The 22271-nt window shown below is 35.2% G+C and overlaps 1 protein-coding gene across 3 annotated transcripts; it reads left to right on the forward strand.

Moving 5' to 3' along the window:
* The first annotated feature begins 907 nt into the window (after positions 1 to 907).
* LOC134804795 (protein tramtrack, alpha isoform-like) lies at positions 908 to 20852 on the forward strand. Of its 3 annotated transcripts, none has more exons than XM_063778037.1 (3): positions 908 to 1053; positions 5378 to 6450; positions 7268 to 16533. In XM_063778037.1, exons 2-3 carry the CDS (start codon positions 5586 to 5588, stop codon positions 8062 to 8064), a joined length of 1662 nt encoding a protein of 553 aa, XP_063634107.1. In that variant the 5' UTR covers positions 908 to 1053; positions 5378 to 5585; the 3' UTR covers positions 8065 to 16533. The 3 variants fall into 3 exon arrangements, with proteins under 3 accessions (XP_063634107.1, XP_063634108.1, XP_063634106.1); XM_063778038.1 differs by lacking the exons at positions 908 to 1053; positions 7268 to 16533 and adding exons at positions 1326 to 1484; positions 16664 to 20852; XM_063778036.1 differs by lacking the exon at positions 908 to 1053 and adding an exon at positions 1326 to 1484.
* Positions 20853 to 22271: the final 1419 nt, after the last annotated feature.

Raw genomic sequence — 22271 nt, forward strand, 5'->3', positions numbered from 1 at the left:
TTAGATAGATAGTTCCATAATTTTTCAAGCCGAGGAATCGGATGCGTGTATGCCATGCCAAATCAGGATTCAGGACCAATAGTGTCGCAGCGCCACGTCGTCTGCTGCTGCTGTCTGCGGTCGGGTTCCAACTTGTAGCTTTAGGAAGAGTAATCTGACGCAAAACTATTTAGGCATGCCTATCTGTCAGTTTACTCTTTCTAATCAGCCACATTGACATTGGGAAAATTTGTTACCATTTTTAATAAAACTACTTACCTACTTAATTTAAGAAAATAAAATCCATACTTAAATATTTATTGATACTTAATGATTAATTATATTCGCAAAAGCCGCCGGTGAATTAGAATTGCAAATAAGGACGCAGTATACGCGAGTTAGTTATCTGTTGCGTCCCGGCGCGGCGCGCACCCAGCGCCGGCGCGGGCGCAGGCGTCTCGGCGCTCGGGGCCGGAGCCGTAGACGTCCCAGGACATCGTGCTATGTTGCGTGTTTTCCACGATTCTACTTTTGAAACTTTCTAACCCTGTGCCGGAGTGAAGCGGCAGGGAGGGGCGCGCGCGGGTGCCAGAGAGAGGGTACCGACCTCATTGCCCATTGCCACTCCTCCCGCCGAGGCGGCAGGCCATTTTTATCAAAAATACTTTCGTGTTCTGTAAACGCGCGCGGAAAATTGTTTTTTTTTTCAAGAAAAATATATATTCCTCAATATTCTCAAACATTATATAACAAGTTTAGTGTTTATGTTGATATCGTATCAATAAAGTACTTTCGTAGAAGCTTACCAAAACAACCCTTTTGAAAATTTGTAAAAATAAGTGATGACATTTTAGTTAAAAAAAAATTGATTTGTTTTCCGATAACTCGGGTGTGCTCGGTTGCGAAAAGTGGCCATCGGGTATCTTCGGCGGCGATCGCCACAAGGAGGGAGTTCAACCCCGCTTGAGAGCAACAGAGATAGAGGAGAGCAGTGCTGACATGGCGACGATACGAATGGATTGATGTTTTTCCTCGGAAAATTCATCCCTCTAACGACATCACTAACATGTTCAGGTAATTGTAATGATAAAAATGTATAGGTAACTTAAGAAAAACATAATGCACGAGCGGCGTCTCCTGGAGGCAGCTACTTATGTAATAGATAATTGATGCAATATATACAGGTACTGTGAACAAGTAAGACCGAGAGTTATTTTCCCGGACTGAGAGGAAATCAATAAATTTATATAAATCAATATTATACCGTGCACCCCGCGCCGAATATATCCTCTGCCGCCATTTCAATGATGACGGCGTATTTTTTGTGAGATATTCGAGTCGCGGAGCGAGCGCGAGTCGGTGTCGGTGCTCGGCGCGGCGCGGGGTTGTGGCCGTCAGTCGTCGGGTGAGCGGGGTGCGACGCAAACGCGGACTCGGACTATGGCGGAAGGGCTGATCCTCATTCCCATAAAAGGGTCGAGTTGATTGTGGTGTGGATACGTTTGGTATGTCTTCTCATATTAGTGCAGTGATATTTTATGAATAACGGCTATTATCTAGTCGTACCGTTTGAATCGATGTGAATATCATAGGTAATAATGCCATTGTGATGACGTAATGTAACGCGCTCGGCTGGGTGCGTAGTAATAATTCGAGCGCCCGTTTATACCGCGATAACGTTTGTGGTCAGCAAGCACCTGTGTATGTGGAGCAAGTAATCGTGTTTTTTGCAATTCATATATTATGTTTTGGATTCCAATCAGATTCTGATTGGATTAGTTTCGCGATTTGTATTGTTTGGCGTTTATAATTTTATTATATATAGTTATGTTATTATGTTTGATGGTTGGTTGTGTTAGCATAGTGACGTGAACGATTTCTGTGGGAGTGAGCCGCACTCCGCAGCCAGGGGCGCGATTGTTTTCTCACTGGCCGCTGGGCGACACGGCGACAGCAACGGCGAGGCGAGCGACGCGCCGTGCGCTACCAGACCAGAGCGATACCTACTCGCTACGCTGTTCTTGCCACTAGAGGCGCCCTCAATTCATTAACTCTAAATTATTTCCAGTCTAAATGTGTTTAGGGTACAATTATAATCCACAAAAGAAAGTTTTTCCACGTTTTCCAAACCTTATGTAGAAATTATGTTATAGGTAGGTATTTGCCTACTTACCTATTACCGAATCAAAACATAATATTGTTTGCCTGTCTGAATATCTATTTTCAAAGAATAATACGATTTATGTACCTAAATAGAGTCTAAAGAGGTAAATCTAAATAAATAAGACAAATCTGACGACCGGTCTGGTCTAGTGGATAGTGACCCTGTCTGCTAAGCCGATGGTCCTGGGTTCGAATCCCAGTAAGGGCATTTATTTGTGTGATGAACACTAATATTTGTTCCTGAGTCATGGTTGTTTTCTATGTATATAAGTATGTATTTATCTATACAAGTATGTATATCGTCGCCTAGTACCCATAGTACAAGCTTTGCTTAGTTTGGGGCTAGGTTTGATCTGTGTAAGATGTCCCCCTAATATATTATTAAAAAAAAAAAAAAAAAATTACCTAATTAAAAATGAACCTTTGTTTTTTTGAAGTAAGTAGGTACCTACGAATACTAGGTTTACATTAAAAAGGGGCCGATAAATAAAATGAAGTCGTCTATTTCCAGTTACAACAATTTAAACGTTGGTACTTATGGTTATTAATTTAATATAGGTAGGTAAATAATAGGTACCTACAAGAAATCTTGTGTGTACATAATTTCAGTGTTACCTATGTCTCAGTAGCCACAGGTGCAACACTAGTAAATGCTACATTTGAAATTCAATAGGTTTGTCTATAGCTAGCTAGTAGAAAATAAAATTACTGAATTGAAATGATGGTTTAAAAAATAGTCCAGGATGGCGCTTATAATGTACAAGAATAAAACTTCTCATAAATCCAATAAAACTAACAAGTCTAGATCTTGTACAACGCTAGACAATGTTTCTAGGTATTACTTGTAAACAAGTCTACGTTTAGGTACCTACACTTTTGAGTGATATTTGAGATAGGTACCTATTCAAAGATTATTGGTACAAAAGCCAGCAAAATATTAAGCCTTTAGTGTTAGACTTTTCATACAAACGTAGTCCTTATTTTCCTCTCTGGATATTAACATTAGGTATTGAAAATATTTATACACAATTTTTTGTATCTATGTAGGTACCTATATATAGTATATTAACCACAGCTATGTCCCAACGTTTGATTTCTTTTTCGAATTTTTAATTATTATAAGAGTTAGAAGCATTAAAAAAATTGTATGAAATCTGTTTTTCGCTCCTATTTTTTCCAATACTTAAACAATAATCGAAATAAGTTAAACGTAGGGCCATAGCTATGGTTATTATGTACCTACATCAAATTATGAAAAAATGTTTTCCATAATGCCAATATCCACAGAGGAAACTGGGAAATACGTTTGTATATATGGAGAAGCGGCCTTCCCCTTTTCTTTTAATCTAACACAAAAGCATGACGATCATTTTGACAGTGTAATTACGTCCCTACGCCATAAACGTTACAACTTTATCCTACGCTTTCATGGCGCTAGTTTAACACGACAACTCACCACGCCTCAAGGCTGTTTGGCTTCCAAAGGCTAATAGTCAATATACGAATACTTAGACATCCTTCCTTACATAAATAACTAGTGTGAAATTGTTTCTTTGTTATTATATTTCTAGTAGGTACCGTACCTACCTACCTCTATGTCTACATAAATTTCCATCTGAATTCTCAGCAAGGGGTTGGCAGAGTGCGTAGAAGGTTATTCCCTGTACATATTAAGTTATTTTCCTCCTAAAGCGGACGAAACCATACCTAAATGATAGTTACTTGCTTATTCATATTGTGCAGTATTATGATGATACGATTTAATGATATTGTCATTCCTTCGTTCCATTCCAATTTTCATATTAGGTACCGATTTAATTTAATTCCTTTCACTACACTGTCATTCAATTACTTATGTAAATTACTATAAAATAATGTCATTTATACTGATTGTGTCTGATCCGCAAATTAATTGATTAGCCTTTCCGGTATTTTTCTAATAATTAGTAAACCATTATTATTATTATTTCAATAGTTCAGTAATTTAGTTCGCTACCTGCTTTGATTTTACATATTAGTAACTGCACCTATATGTAGATTAGATCGAATGCCGCAGAAGTAAAAACTTCTAATATTGCCCCTAAATGCTCCTAAATGTGTCAATCCTTATTTTAAAGCTGCACCAATCGTCCAGTGGTACCCTCACTAGATTGTGTTTTCTAATAAACCAATTCATTTCTGTATTATACATTATATTAATTCAGTATATTAATGTTGTAGTTCTATTGATTCCCCAACTTTTGTTCTTAGACACATAGTTTTTTTTTTACTTATTTTCGCTTCTACACCTATACGCCAAAATGGTGGCCACCTTTACCGTTTAGGTGATGAAATAAAAGTAAGTAGGTAGGTAATATAAAACTATATATCATTCAACATTAATATAAGTTCAGGTGGGGTAAGGGAAACATACCTACCTACTTTGTTTTTCTCGGGGCAAGAGAAACCGTATGAGAAAAATCCTTCTACGTAAATATTTTTAAGTTAATTTTATATGAATTAGCTTTATTTTTAGTATTAATTATCATTTAATTTAGTTTTTAATATCTAACTTGTTTATTTTCCCTACAAGTGTCCACCTTCCCCCATAGATCCTATCCCATCTGACCTTACTGAACGGTGTTTTTTTAAACTCCGTTAACTTCGGGGTACGGCTAAGTATTTATTACGGTACGGCATTTTACTTTTTTCGTAAAAAGTAATTAATAGCGTTGTTGTAAGACGGACATTATTATTTAATTCCACCAAACAATTGAAAACTATGACATTTCGTATTTCGATCGTCCGAGATAGTGCTTGCGTTTAGTAGCAAATGTATAAACTCATACTAAACGCTAATCAATATGTAAACAGACCCTAAGGCAAGTGTATCTGATAATACATCGATTATCTCCAAAATGGAGTTAATTAGAATAAACCGGTTTCTTTGGGAAAGTTACTTAATGTAAGCTCAGGAATGCACCCTTAAAATAAACAGACTTTAAAAAGAAACAACTTTTTTTGTCGGTTAGAAATTATGTACAGTTATTTGCCATAATGTGTTAGTTACTCTTTGAAGGCCGCAAAAATATGTAACACGCTCTTATGGCTCTACAAATATCTAAGATCGTGTTAGATATTTTTGCGGCCTTCATTGTGTAACATATTATTGCAGGTTACTGTACAATTGTACTATTATAATGAATCACTAAGATATTTCCACATATGGTTAACACTACTTTTCTCTTTTTTACAGGTCCCCCTGCGCTCGTCACAAAATCTGCGGAACAGAAAATAAAAATGGATCTTAAAATGTAAAAATGACTATTGTTGTTATTTTATAGAATTGTTCTTGGAACAAGAGAAAAAATACTTATGTATACATTATAGATTGTTGAAATATTAGATGAGAAATTCTAGAGGGTGAATTATATTCCTAACTAAGAAGTGATTATACAGGCAAAATGGCTTCACAAAGGTTCTGCTTGAGGTGGAATAACCACCAATCGAATATGCTGTCTGTATTTGATCAACTACTTCACGCTGAGACCTTTACGGACGTTACTCTAGCAGTAGATGGCCAGCTACTAAAAGCCCACAAAATGGTACTGTCAGCCTGCAGTCCGTACTTTCAGGCTCTCTTCGTCAACCATCAGGAAAAACATCCGATCGTCATTTTAAAAGACGTTCCTTATTCAGACATGAAGAGTTTATTAGATTTCATGTACCGAGGGGAAGTGAGCGTCGACCAAGAGCGATTGACGGCATTCTTAAAAGTAGCTGAAAGCCTGAGAATAAAAGGACTCACTGAAGTAAACGAAGAAAAATGTGATATTCCAGCTCTTACAAATTCTTTAATTCAACAACAGCAACAAACTTCTGCTTCCGCCCACACCCCTCCTCCCCAACTTCACCGAATACACCCCTACATGCAACAAAAGAGACCAGCTTCAGGCATGCCAACTGGTGGAGCACCCCCAAATTTATTAATGCCTTTGCTCGGAAATGCTCTAATGCAGCCTAAAAGAAAAAGAGGCAGGCCGAGAAAATTAAGCGGCAGTTCGAGTGATGCCCTGACCACCGCTGCGAGTCCACCGGGAGAGTTCATACCCGAGTCAGCCTCCCACGCTGCTTCCAACAGGCCTGGTGATCAGTTAATTAGAGGATCGCCAGAAATGCTTGAAGTGAAAATGTCCATGGACGGTTTTAGTGCTGAGGACGGCGCAACCTCGGGGGGCGAGGAGGCCGGGGAGGCGCTGCTTATCGACGAGGGCGACGACGCGCACTCCACGGACGCACAGATGGCAGGGAAGGACACGGAGTCTGCAGGTACGTGTGTCAGTAACGATGTCTGCCTATTTCAATAATGTTTATTTCCTAGGTGGCGTTCTACACCTGTTGTATAGCTCAAAATGGTTTATTGAAATAACTCTACATCTGTAATTCATATTATTATGTTCACCATCCCGAATCATATGAAGAGGTACCTCGATTAATTCTGAAAACGTTAAGCGGTTATTTTATATATACTTGCATTTCTTTTGTAAATACATAATCTTCCTTTCCATTGACCTAACACTGTTTAATAACAGTTAAATTATTAATGAAAAAAGGGAAAAGCTAATGGGATATAAGCTTTGATGTAGGGAAATGTTTAAGTGAAAAAAGTGAAGTGTATTTTGATTACTTATTTACATACCTATTTAAAGTTTATCCGAAAGGGGTAAGTGATATCTATTAAATTATTTTTGACGTATTCAAGTAACAAAAATGCTTTTTCTTCTATCCAACAACAGTAACTATTGCTTGCTTTTCTGCTTTTGGGGAGAGCTATTAGAGGAATGGCCAGGGGCAACTCGGTGTGGTAATGGTTTGGGTAATATAACTTCTTCTCCTAAAATTTCTTTTTATTACATATCATTTACATAAACATGACGATAATTAAAAGGGAAAACAAACAAGGCTTATTCCCAATAGCTTTCCTTCATTAAAAGCAATTGGAAATATTTTAAGGACATCAATTCAATCTTTAGATTCAAAACAATGTGCTGCGCCAAAATATTTCCAATCAATATCATGAATTTATGTTGTAATACCATAAGAAAAAAAATCCTTCGGATTTAGAGCTGAAATTATAACATTTCAGATCCCGAAAAAGCGTCAAAAGGAGAATTACACCAGAATAATAATTCAACAAACGGACCGACCCTCTCTATCGAAAATGGATCCATAAAGCAGGAGCCCGCGGCCGACGCCACCGACGGCTATAACGAACCTATCGAGTACAAGTACAACCCCGACAGGAGCCGCGACAACTCTAACTCACGGGATGATCCCATTAAAGACGCAGATGACAAGAACCGACTGGGCAGAAATTTAAAGCCAAAGAATAGTAAAAAACTACTACCCCAAATGTCAAAAATTAGAGCCCGAAACTTGTTCAATCAGCTCTCCGGTCTTTCCAACCTGAACCCCGCTCTTAACAATTTCGACAAGTTCGCACCCGAAACCGTGCTCATGCCGGCTCTTGCCACGCAACTGTTCGCCGCCGAGCTCGAGCAGAGCACTCTGAGCCTCACCAACAACGAGGTGGCCGACCTCGCGCAAACTAACTGGGAACATCGTATATTCCCTTCTCCTATAAGGAAAAATAATATGGCCAACTTGGCCAACTATCATGAGGACACTAACGAATCCGTTAGGGATTACTGCATCAAAGAGGGAGAAAATGTTTTCAGATGCAAAATTTGTTCTCGAGTTTATACTCACATCAGTAACTTCTGTCGGCATTACGTCACTTCGCACAAGAAGGACGTCAAAGTTTTTCCATGCCCTATTTGCTTCAAAGAGTTTACTAGAAAAGATAATATGATTGCGCATCTAAAAATAATTCATAAAAATCAATCAAACGCTAACGAGCAAATGGCTAAACAGGAGTCCTAAAAGACGTGGCAATATTATTTATCAAACTCTTTATTTCTCCGTTATTATTTGTTGGTAAACAAAGATCTGAGTTGAGCACGAGCAGAGGGTGGAGTGCCTGTTCGCGAGGATACAAGCGGATATTATTATGATTAAAGTTGCATTGAGTAGGTTTTGAGCTCTAGTTTCAAATATATACTTACATAAATCTATTTAACAGTAAGTTTGTTGATGTAGGTCGATGAAAGAGTTGTTATATTTATTATTATGTTCAAATTTATTTCTCAGAGAACTATCTTCTAAGAGATTTATGAATGTTTCTACTTATTTTACTTGTTATTTCGCACTTATGTACTTGTTACTTAATTTTATTACTTACAAAATTTCAGGGTACAAAATAATTACTCAAGGTGATCGTTTATCAAATGGTAGTCTCCTAGATAACCGCATAATGATGTGCTAACATTATTTGCAATTCTCATTGAACTGAATTAGTGTAGGTTTCTTAGTTGTTTATATTGTTCGTTTATTAAAGACGCGAATAGAATGGCGCGGTAGTAGTAGTAGTAGTTAGTATTTATTATGCGATGAAGCGGCTCGTCCAGAAGAGGCTACCGAGCGGACCCACCTACGCCGCGTCGCGGCGTGCCGCGGCGCGGCGCCGGCGCCGGTGTCCGCTCGCTATTCTGTACAAACTCTAGAGCGCAGAGAACTAGTGGTTTCAAATATAAATTGCATTTTCATTTGACTTGCCTTATTAGTGATTTTAGATGTAAATAACGATTTGACTTCTTCGAAGTAAAACTCAACACAGGCTATGATTTTTTGTCTAGGACTTGTTAAGATTATTTTATAATAGTTTATTCAATGTTGAAAGCTTTGGTTGTAAATGTAAATGTTATTCTTTACAGATACATATTAGAGAAATTATTACCTATGTATGATGTGAATGAGAAAATCTTGAATAGATTTTTAAAATCTCAATAACAGCGAAATTTAGGTGGTAGACGTCACGTAGTTAAAGATTCAGTTCCTGAATATTAATTTAAGCAAAGCTAAGTAATGGCCCCAACTGTAGCTGCGCCCGCGACGCCATTGCGCGTGCGCCGACGGCTCGCGCAGCGCCGGTGTCGGCGCGGTACGAACTCTCATTAAGTTTCAGTAATATTTCAGTTAAGGACCAACTAGGTGCCTGCGTAGGTAACTAGCACCTACCTCTAGAAGAACAAGTAATAATTTGTGTATCGTTAAATGTTTTAACTTTCAAAGACAATATTATGACGAAAAGAAATACATATATGAGAATTATCTAGATCACTAATTACACCGATTCGCAGCCGTACAGAATTAAATATAAAATACCAGATGTTTATAATGTTAACCTGTAAATATTGTCATTACAACTGAAGTTGTAAAAGTGATCTAAGCAAGGTGCTTTGAAGGAAGTTAATAAATGACAGGAATCATGAGATGATTTGTAAATTCTATTTTAGTAGAAATCAAATGCCTTAAATATTTGATAAGTAACAATACTTAAAATATTTAATTAAATCTAGAGGCAAAATGTAGTCTTCCATATATCGATAGCGACACTTTATCTCGAATCAGTCAGTAAGTTGACAATATGTCGCTTCCGACGATGGTATATATATTATTGTTCAAGAGATGTGTAACTATATTAAGCCAAGATCAGCCTTACTTATACCATATGCTGATGACATTTGTGTGTGACACAAGACTGGATATTTAACGAAGTAGAGTACTATACCATGGTATCGATGCCCCCGTACAAACGTAGTTCGAGACGCGCCCGACGCTGTCATTCCTAATCAAACATCCCACGACGATTAAATATTCACCATAATTCAATTGAAACTCGCGAAATTATTTATAACTGCTTTAACTGCATTTAAATTCGAGCATGGTTTCTTCATTTTCATTTAAAAAAAGCTTCAATGAAAAACTACGTTTGTATGTTTAAGCATAATGGTGTATAGTGTGGTGCATGTCGGGTATTTCTTATGACACAAATTACATGTTGACTGCATAGCGAGCGACTTCATATATTTTTAAATATACCTTCCTAATTTATTCCGCAATGGTTGACATCAGTGACAAATTGCATTTTTTACAATCGCTTTGGCCATATTTTTAACCACTTGTTAATTTTCATAATTTCATTCTTAATATATTTTAACTAAGTATAGGTACGTACTTGTTTATTGTTATTAATTTTGTGTGAACTTTTTGTGTGTTTAACTCTTACTACTGCTTTATTTAATCTGCACGCCAAGCGAATTATAATGATATTTATTTTATTAATAATTATTCTGTTCCAAACGAAAATTTAACACTCTGATTCGTTCTTGATTTTAATTTCGGATAGAAAAGAAATACGGTTCTCAGTGCTAGCCGGCTTTTCTATTCTTTAGGAGTTCAAACGTATTAAACTATACATTTTATTAAACCGAAAACCTATTACGTATGCTTCCAAATCTACTTATTTACTTTACTTACCTTTCTGAATGACCATTATGTAAAGGTTTTATTTATTTTTAATCGAATGTATTTTTTGCTTGCCATGTAACATTGTCACTTATGTCAACGGAAGTGTTTGTGTTTGTGATGCATAGTAATGAAAGGCCGACATGCACCCTGTTGATCAGCCACTGCATGTGAGGGTGTCGCGTGTCGTTAGCTGTCGGCCTACCACGTTCGACGTGTTGCCTCTCTGTCGCACTTGTAAATTCGTACGTAAGTGTAACAGGGAGGCAAGACCCAGAACGTTCGCGGTAGACCCTCTGTTGTAAGGCTGCCGTGTCACACAGCGTTGGCAGTTGAAAGTAAAATATAATATCAATTACGTTTACCCTAAAAACCGAGTTTCTAGTAACATAAAGTAGGTCCAGGAAACGCTTGCCTATTAGTGTGCCTTTACTTGTACATTAAATAATAAGTTAAATATTTATTGACTATATTAGACTATTAAGAAATTTCAAAGAATGTTATGTAAAATTATTTATTTTAATTATTCAGAGTTTACAATATACTTTAAGAAGCTTCCATAGGAATTTAGAGACCATTTAGGCCCATGTAGAACAAATAACATTGTATGTACTTATCTAACCTTAAGAAATATATCATCTCATGTTTCCGACTTAATTTGAATATCGAAAATGTTAAAAGATTTTCAAATGAGCTAAAATACCTAAATTATAAAAATCGAGGCGACAAGTCTTGGTGAAATCAATATTAAGACTGTAAAAATTCTTAAAAACGAATTTAACTTACCTTTCATAAGCTTTTATACAATTTAAACGGGGCAAACTTTGAAAGGTACTTAATGGGGAAATTTATAGGTATGTAGGGTGAGGTGAGGCAATCAATGAACATTAAAATCTCATACTTATGTAGTCAACCAGTGCCTAAGCTAACAAACCTTATTCGAAATTTATATTATCTTATTTATCGTTCTTGTCCTAATTCGTTAAGATTTTTTTAATTATTAATTAATAGATTAATATTTACGACGTCGATTGGATGTTACTTATTACATATTATAATATCATCAATTGGTGCTAATTATGCTTAAGAAATGTTACATCTGATGTAACATTCAAAAGAAATTTCCGTATATTATTTACGTATAAAATTATTGTATGTAATTTTCGTTAACGTTGTTAATTTAATGAATATATCTATCTTATTTCAGTTGTGGTCAGGTTGCATTCACACTGTGCTAGAAATGGGATTTCAATTTTATCTAACGAGACTCGTTCGCAAGAACAGCTCGATTCAGTCATAATAATGTGTGTGAATATTTAAATAACTACACTTGTATTTAGTTACTCAGAACAAGTAGGTAACCTACTAGAAAACTTAGGTAAGACTAAATCGCAGTACCTACCTACCTAGATGACACATATTCGATACAGTAATGTTGATTATCACCTCCCTAAAGCAATAATTACTTAGAATTATACATACAATTAAAATGATAACCACTTACATGATTCATATGTTTATTGAAATTAAACACTTACAATAGGATTCACTTATCGGAAACTAACAATGACGTTACATTAAAACACAATAAGCTTAGAGTAGACGGCATTCTATAGAGTACGTATTGAGAAACATATTTATTGGAATATATATTCAAACTAGAAAAAGCTCTCTGTTCAAAATATACAGTAGGGTAGTGGCACCAATAGTTGAACAACTAAGCGACTACCCCATCTTTAGATTTTTTTTTTATAATTATGTTAAAATGTATTTCCAGTAACTTTATTTTTTTATATGACTATATAATAAACAAGTTACTGGAAATACATATAATCGAGTTGGGATTAAACAACTCCGAACTCTCTTATTCGGTATTTTTATAAAAATAAATAAATGCCAGAGTAGGCCAATTTGCCCAGAAGATGAACAATCTGCCCAAATTATAAACAATTAGGTCATATAGTTGAACCAATGTAAATGATATCCTCCAATACAAGAATATAACAAATAAATAATATGAAATGATCTTACAGTTTTTCTTACAAACTAATGGCAATTGCCTAAATAAAGCAATATCACTAAAAATTAAATTAATTAAAAACGCCATCTTATAGATTACATCCGAAAACAATGAACCAATAATGAACCAATAAAACAGTTGGTTCAAGTTTTAGACATGATTTGGTGTTCATTTTGTATGAATAAGAGCTAAAAGTTGAACTAGTAATTTTCTTCGTTCATGTTTTGGGCATATGTAGAAGTAAATGAACCAACAAAACAAACCTTAAAATAACCGTGTTAGATATAAAAAGTTACCTTCATCTGTTGTTTAAAAAATCAACTATCGGCCGGTGATTACTTTAAGACATAAAAGTGTTATCTACCTTTTTTCCGGAATATTAATAACGTCATTTAAAAATGTATGTTTTGCCTAAAAGTTGAACACCGTTCAATTGTTGGTTTATACGCACTATATTGGAACCATAACTAGAGCGGGAAATTTCTCATATATATGAGAAAAAATAAATATTTTTTTTTCTTCCGCGCATAACCCCGGCATTTTGTCATGGCTCATGAGAGCCTGGGGTCCGCTTGACAACTAATATAATATTAATATTAATAAAAAAAGTAAATAGTGAGTAACAAATTCATTACAAAAAATAGTCTATACCTAATCTATACGAAGCAACATGTATATTATTCTATTTTATATGCAATTAAAGCCTTATGTTTTGAACCGCCTATCTTAACAAACGGTTTTTTTGGTGCGAAGCATGTACGCAGAAACTGCTCACGACCGCATACGTGGATTTACTGTCTTAGAACTGAAATGTTAGCCTCGGTGAAGAGTTACAGTTTTAATAAAAAAAAAACCTACTAGATACTAAGCGTGTAAAGTACGTCAAGATTTAATCGGTCGGTCATCTTTTGGTGCCACTACCCTAGTGTTGATGTGAATCGGTCGCTACAAAGTAGGGTTGTAATTTATTTCTCCGTGTGTTCAGGGGACCTAGCCAAGACGACAATCGTTCGCGCCATAGCGAACGAAACGCTAATGTCTCTATAATTCTTCCATATTAGTGCGATAGAGAGAGAGGCGTTTCGTTCGCTACGGGGCAGGCCCCCTGTATTCGTAGAACTTAATGCATCGTAATGGATTCAGTCGTCCATTTTACGCGCGTGCTTGTTTTTTCCCGTAAAAGTGGACGTTACACATTTTAATCCCTAACTACCTACATCAAACTATTTAAATATTAATTAAGACATCAATACCAGTGACGGCATCGAGAGGTACCTATTGGGTATCATTAAAATTACATAAATAAGTTCTATAATGATGTAATTGGATGAAAATATTTAATAACGAACTTGATCAAAATCCGTCCAAATTGATGTGTTAGAACGTCATACTCATAAATCATGTAATAACAGATATTATTCATTGGTGAATGAATTAGTAATTATTCTTTTATTTTTCAAAAAAATTGCGTAAATAATAGGAGTTTTGGATCCGTCGGATCTGTAGCTTATAAAAGTATATTACTTACATATTACAATGAAACCTACTAAACAATGTTTTTAATAATCTGACTTATCAAATTTTTCGACTAGGTACGTGAAAGCGATATCGTTTTGGCAGTATATTTTTTATTTTATGATTGACAAGTGCTTAACCGATAAATATGTTTCTCAATTTTTATGGGACACAGTTGAGATATGGCGTACGTACTTACCTACAGAAAACTTAAATATTAACTGTTCGTGATATAAATTTACTTCACACAACTACATACATATAATGATAATCGTAGTTTTTAGCCAAAAAAAATTTTAACATTTTTTTTATTATTTGCACTTAGACAATAGCCAATGCAAAGAGTAATGTTTAGAGACATTTTAGAATGAAAGTTACACGACATAGCATTATTTGTTAAAGAAGGAATAAATATATAAGGTGTTAATTACTATTTTTAGAATCTTTAATGAAAGTAATAAAGTTACAGCAAAATGTATGAATCTTTTCAATTAATGTTATTACTTTTTTTGTTTCATTTGTTGTTGTTAATTTAATTCAACCTTTTTATTTTAAAATTTTCAATGTTGGTAATATCGAAATATTGTGATTTTTCTTTAGAGTTCTTGTCATATAAGGAACGAATTGAAGTACTACATTCACGCATTATTAATGACTTGTGTGCACGTCTATTATAATTGATAAAGTTTATGTTTAGTAAAAGACGTTTCATGGGACGTGGCGGGTCCTTGGTACCTACCGGCTGTAGTCTAGTGTCGCGCGTACGCGGTGGCGGGTCCTTGGTACCTATCGGCTGTAGTCTAGTGTCGCGCGTACGCGGTGGCGGGTCCTTGGTACCTACCGGCTGTAGTCTAGTGTCGCGCGTACGCGGTGGCGGGTCCTTGGTACCGGCTGTAGGAGTTCTAGAGTGTCGCGCGTACGCGGTGGCGGGTCCTTGGTACCGGCTGTAGGAGTTCTAGAGTGTCGCGCGTACGCGGTGGTGGGTCCTTGGTACCGGCTGTAGGAGTTCTAGAGTGTCGCGCGTACGCGGTGGCGGGTCCTTGGTACCGGCTGTAGGAGTTCTAGATTGTCGCGCGTACGCCTACAGCGTGACACTGTTTCAGCAGGCTAGTTGTGAAACCTTAGTAGGCACCTACCATTTGAGCTGTTAGTGTTATTTTGAAAACGGTCCGATCGTCTCGTCATCGGTTATTTCGCAATTAGCCTGCCCCACGGCGTGAATCGTGATGTCTACTTCAACACCGACACGGACTTCTACATGTCCTAAATCGTTATTGTTGTTAGCAAACAATAATGATTACTATTTAATATTATGTAGTAGCAAAGTAACAACACGGGTTATTAGTAAAACATAGATTAAAAGTTAAGTTATTTATATTATAATTAGAAGTAAATAGTGTTGTTAAAACATTTGAGTGAATTTCAATACTTAGAAAGCTTTATTAGTCAGGAAAGTTACGAAGAGAGGACTGTTCAGGTATGTGATCACGTTGATACTACTCTCTGTTCGTAGCGGTGTGGCGGACCCTAGTGCTAGTGCTAGATCACTTCATTCTGTTCGCTTTCTATGTTGCTCAAACTGACACTATGTGACAAAGTATTTTGTTTCAGTACAAATTATTGCTTTGTTTGTTTTTTGTTGATCCTGTATAAAATATTGCATCTTTTCCATGAGGCTAATTATTCCTGCTCATTTTTTATCGACGATTATAATTGAATTTTAATTTCATTATCATATAAACAGGGCAGCTATTTTCTAGAGTCTGTAAGCTAACACCAATGGTACAATTTATATTATTTTTACATCTTTGAGCCCACCTTATGTGATCTTAAGAACTAAGTTTACCGAAGTGTTATTTTTATACGACGTACAACTGTACTTGCCGAAATAGTTCCAAATGCAAACACTTGAGTCCTATTATATCATAGAGAATTCTGTTCTTTTTTGTTATATCATTATTAATTTATTATTTTAGATTACGATTAACTTAAATAGATTAGGCAGTTTGACTTTTTCGTAAGTTTATTACAATTTTAAAATATGTATTTAGTGTTTTTAATTTTGTTTTGGATATAAAAATGTATTGTTAGCCATCATCATTTGTTGGACTGATATTTTTGTCATAAAGTAGTACTGTTAGTTCTGTTATACTTGACACGTTGTGACCCACTGTTTATTTTATTTCCAAATTTATTTTTCAATTGGTTGTAAGTAGTTGTATTTTTTTCGGTTATTGCATGAACAAATTTTCGACCTGATACTGAACTATAAGTATAGTCTATTAATTATGTCACGTTTACTTGAAAGGTGCTAAAACAGTAACTATATAAGCATAAAACTTGTTCATGAAGTATATCCGCTTATATTCATGGTCTTCTTTTATTAAAAACTTATGGTACCTAATTAATTTCGACAATCAATTTGAACAAATAAAGGTTTATATATTTTCGCCATTTGTTTTTTTTCTCATTATCTTAGCGCACATTTAGTAATCGCAAGGCACGCACTTTTTGTTCTAAAGAAAGAATCAGTTACAGCAATTTTTCTTTCTATTAATATTGACAATAATATATTTTCAGGGCGGGCATCTCCAGATTCAGAACATAAAGATGTAAGGTATGTCCATTCTCCGACGAACGAGGGGCACGGAAAGATCCGCGTGAACCCGGCCACGCAGACGGCGTCGACGTCGGGCGACGGCGCGTACGCCGAGCCACTCAACAACAACCAGGCGCGGCCCGCCGTGCGCCGCCGCATCCGCCGCCGCGCCAATTCCGCCTCCAACGACCCCGCCGAGCAACTCACCGAGATGTCCGTCAGAGGGCTCAATCTTTTTAGATACGCCTCCGTTAACGAAGGAGTGTACCAATGCACCGAATGTGCCAAGGAGAACATACAAAAAACTTTCAAAAATAAGTATTCATTCCAGAGGCACGCTTTCCTTTACCACGAAGGGCAGCAGAGAAAAGTGTTTCCGTGTCCCGTCTGTTGCAAAGAATTCTCTAGACCGGACAAGATGAAAAACCATATGAAGACCACCCACGATTGTTACGTGCCAAAAGACTGCGTGTATCCGCCGAATGCGTACTTCATGTTGCCGGGGATGGAGGCGCAGCTGCCGCCGGGCATCAAGCTGGAGGCACTGGGCGGCGCGCCGCACTCGTCTCCCGACCCCGCGCAGGTCTGACGCGCAGGCTACTCCCTCCCCCCGCACGCACACCAAGCGAGCGCCCGCCGCGCCGTGCGAATACTGAGCGCATTTAATCCATCTTTTTATCTCGGCTAAGTATTAACATTACGTATCTATCAATTCCACATCAATTTTCATTATGCCTCGAAAACCAATTTTCACATAGTTTCCTAATTTGTTTTGTTTATATGTATAAGAAATTTAGAGTTCAATAGAAGTAGATATTTATTCTATTTTTTGAGAAAAGTTTTAATGTACACTTTTACTAAGTGCATTACTTGACTAAACTTTGTTTTCCAATCATACTGTTATGCATTTAATATCTAATGTTCGTTACATAAAGATTATACTTGTTAAAAATTACGGTTGTGCAAATTATTAGTAGACAATAATTTTTTGAGGCCAGTTTCGCAATAATAGCAAAAGCGAGTTATTGTAAAAGTTAATGTGTAAGTAAATAGCATTAATGGGTGCTGTACAAGTCTGATTCGTGCCTTCCATGCATGCAGTTCTGTAACCACACACTGATGCGAACATTCCATGTTTGGTCAGTGTCGTAGCTCTGAAATATATAAGTACTAGGTATGATACCGTAAGACATAACCAAAGACTGTAATTTACATTTTAAACTGTTTTCACAATAGCAATTTAACCGATCGCGATCTACTTGAGTCTGAAATCAGAATATTATCTCGAGAGTACTATGAAGGCTGGCCATGGAGCAACACGTGGCCCGTGGAAGCAACATTTTGTTACATACCACTATTGCTCATGACTGTCTTCAATGTATACCCGAACATTTCAGTAAGTAGACGTAGTTATATATAATATTATATGTATATATACCTGTGACATTTAAATAGAGTTATAATCTGATATAGATGCAAAGCATGTGTAGCGATTGCCTAATTCAGTATAAATTTACAGTGTAGGTATGTTATATTGGATTCTAATTTGAAACTAACAGATAAAACGAAAGATGGATTATCTTTGGACTGTAAGTGCCTTGATGCCTAGAGTTATAGCGGAAGATATCACTTTTGTCGGAATAGATTATGATTGTTTATTAATTACTATTCATACTCTAAATTTTTATCTAATAAAGACTTATTATGTAGAAGATTTTTATTATGTAAATGTTTAACTATATTAGTGAGTCTACTGTTGATATAATAACTGTAATTAAGCATCTTTGCAAGAGTTATATATTTTTAGATGTATCCATTAATACCGACCTAAGTAGTTAGGTAGGTACACGAGTAAATTGATGATAGTGCCATAGCACAAATGATAAATGTTGTATATTAGGAATGTTTCCAATTCTTATGAGTATTCCCTTTTAACGATTAGTAAGGTAGATAGGACCGAGGCGCGCGCGCCGCACCGTGCCGCATCGCGTCGCTGCGCCGCCGCGCCGCCCGGGCGACAATCACCAGTTCTTCCATTAATAAGGAAAATCTAATGTAAAAGGTAAAATAATAATGTTACGACTAATCTCCATTCTAATTTTAAGTTCTTGTTGTGGAAAGATGATTAAAGTACGAGCGATTATTAGTTAAGAACCAGAACTTTAAATTGATTAATATTGTATACTATAAAGATGTTAGTTACAAATTGAGTTTTTGTATTTTAATAATTAGCGCACAAGTTTAATATAGCTTATGTTAAGTTTATCATAGAGTTTGATAGGTCACGTTCTTGTATATAATTTTTGATATATTTAGTTGCAGTAGTTTAATTAATAATCACCAAGAGGTATTAAACGCGAAGCAGACGCGGCTGACGCGCAGTAGGTACAACGCAGCGCCAAGCTAAACACTTATTTGGACTTTTCAATTCTTCTCGTTATTTTCTTATTATTTTTTTCACTAAATTTATTCCACTACACATATTTTACTTTTGGTTAATCTTACTTACTAAAATATACTTAACAGTGCGGTGGAGTGTTTCTTTCTTTTCTTTTGTAGTATTTTATTTTGTGATATTAGTGCTAACTAAGTTGGCTTTCCTGTTCATTGTTGAGTTATTATATTTCTTATCTTTCACCTTAATCCATGCTGCAAGGCAGCGAAAATTTTAAATTCGACAAAACAATTATAAGTTTTTGGAAGTATCCTAAGTATTATATACAAACTAATGATTTGATGAATATTATGACAATCCTGTAAATTAGGTATGCTTCTAGTAAAGAATTATAGAGGGTAGTTAGCGGTACACTGTAAAGCAAATAGGACACTTAGAGATCAATCGTCTTTTGCTTAAAAGACATCACCGTCAGATTAGGTATTATATTATATGATGTATAAAATCTACTGGAAAGTCTTATTTATGTCTGTTTTCTATTATCGTTGTTTTCATTACTATTGAACATATAAGAAAAACCATCAAAATATAAGTGAATTGACACTTCGGTATATCATTATAATTTATAATGCATATAACATTAAGCAGATTTCGATTAATTTTATAAAATAACAATTCAAAATGTAAGTAACATACAAACTAATATTCTAAACAATAGATATTACATATATACATAGACCTGCATATTTAACATTAGCATAAATAAGTACTTTACTTAAATAAGTAGGTACATATTTTTTTCAAGATCTGTTTTTAGACATACCTATTGTAAAAATCATAATAGAATATACTTTATCACCTCTCCGTAAAGAAATCTCTGCAATTTGCAGCATACATACATACTTATACCCTGTATGTATTTAGTTACAAAATGAAGATCGTCGGTGAAAGTTATTTTTTTACGAGTTAAGTGCAATTTATATTAGAGTGTTGATTTGTTTTCTATATTCTATTGATTTTAGTTTACTAGTGTGCTGACCAGAATTTTAACAGTATATTGATTTGACCGCTTGTTCAGAATATAGCTACCTAATGTAACTATATAAAACATACTATCTCCTCCAAAATTACTTATTATTTACATATGTTTATAAAATATTTCTATTGTTAGATTCCCTTAAAAAAAAAGGATTTCTTGTGTATTAGTTTTAATTAATTATGATTTGGGCCATATCCTAATAAAGGAAACCATAAGTTTATATAGGTACATCTTTACCTATTTTTGAGCCAGTTTTTGAATCCGCGACTTGGAGCAAAAAGCTATCCCCTTTTTATGTGGCGTAGTCATGTTAAATTAAGTAAACCTCATTTACCAAAACGTAAGAGCAGAAGTTATTAGGTATTGCAACCAACTCCAGGTTCGACAGACAGTTGCCACATGTCCCCAGATGACCTTACACTACTGTAGCATATTCCCAACCATACCCTACTAAAACGCTAACTTATAATCAGTTCAAGTAGTGGCTACGAACCTTCGAATTTCATATCCGCTATATTTAAATAGATAGGTAGGTGTATCTAAAAATCGTTTAAAAATTTCAAAGCTTTAACGATTAAAACTGATGTAAATTAAACAAATGTTTATTTTATTGTAACAAGAAGTCTAAAATAGTTTTTTTATTATAAAAAAATATAACGATGTTACCATCGTGAACGCGTTAAATAATGCGAATACATGTAACACTACAAGTAATCCAAATAAAATATAAACAATATGACTTGTTTTATTATTCCTTTATTTAGGTATATTTGATTACATTCAAAGATATTGCAAATATGACGCTGTACTAAAGGACAAAGGCCTATAATATATGTCCCCGAGGGAGTTATGGATTGTGAAAAACAGGGAAGGGGGTCATAAGTTTATTTTATTTTATTTATTTATTACTTATGTCACTAATTATTTTATTTTATTTATTACTCATGTCATAATTCATATATACCAAGTCGGTTTAACTGAGTTTTACTTATAATGGTACTACGGTTATAATTTAATATTTAAATTGATTAATTAATTTATTTATTTTAAACTTTATTGCACATAAAAAGGACGAATGGCGGACTTAATGCCTCATGGCCGTTAAATATATTTTTACACAATTTTCAATCGTGGCTAAATGCCGGATGTGTCTGTTCGTTCGATGTCTGGATTTCAACGAACTAGAATAACTACTGGATTTACATTCCGAAATTACTGTCATGCATGTTGAAATCAGTTTCACGAAAGTAGCTTCGATATATGCGAAAGTAATTTCGTGAAATAATTAGTGTCGTGAAATTCACAGTATCGCAGTGGTCATGGCCCCATCAGCATCGAAGCTACAAGTCCGCACAGCGTAGAGTAGACACTTTCGCGAGACTACGTTTTCACGTTGCATTAACACTAAGAAATTGGTTGCATGCCACTAATTTTACCAAAAAATCGCGCAGGGCACGAAATTGATTTGCTTTCATGAAATTAATGCATGCATTACGAAAATATTAAATTACACGTGACGCACGGTGGGCTGAAAATCGGCCTCCATAGAAATAGAAACCGAAGTTAGCTTTTGTTAGGTTTTATTATGTCCCAAAATTAATCTTAGCTAATTTGGTTGGAAAAATAATTAATTATAATTTTTTTTCAATATCTTTGTATGGCGCGTATCAGAAAAATCGAGTTTTCTCCGAAAATAAAAAGTTAACCGTAATATTCTGACAGATTATTTTAAAACCAATTATTCTTGATTTTCCCACATAATTAGAATTTTCCTACGGGGTGCACTTTTTTTTTTAAACTCGATATATTTTCTTTATTTTTTTTTTATTTCGATATGGTTATACTCGTTATTTTGACTACAAAAAATGAGTTTGAGTTTGATTGAAACAATAACTTACGCGTAGTGAATTTTTGTTCTAAGCAAATGTATGGAGCGTACGAGTAAAACGGATTTTTTTTTTCAAAAATTAAGGGTATACCGTAATATCCTTGCAGATGATTTAAGTACCAATTATTAAGGATATTTTATTTTAACATAACGCGAACTTTTCTACCGTATGCACTTATTTAATAAAAAATAAAAAACTTATTTTTCATGCTGAAATAGCTTTTTCTCATTGTTTTAATCAAATAAATAATAAACATACAAGAGTTA

Source organism: Cydia splendana, chromosome Z, assembly GCF_910591565.1.
Source record: "Cydia splendana chromosome Z, ilCydSple1.2, whole genome shotgun sequence".
Taxonomy (NCBI): domain Eukaryota; kingdom Metazoa; phylum Arthropoda; class Insecta; order Lepidoptera; family Tortricidae; genus Cydia; species Cydia splendana.

Excerpts from the sequence above, each read along its gene's own strand:
- LOC134804795 (XM_063778037.1), top strand. The coding sequence starts at position 5,586 with ATGGCTTCACAAAGGTTCTGCTTGAGGTGGAATAACCACCAATCGAAT. Across the intron at positions 6,451-7,267 it reads GAAGGACACGGAGTCTGCAG|ATCCCGAAAAAGCGTCAAAA; the intron begins GTACGTGTGTCA and ends ATAACATTTCAG.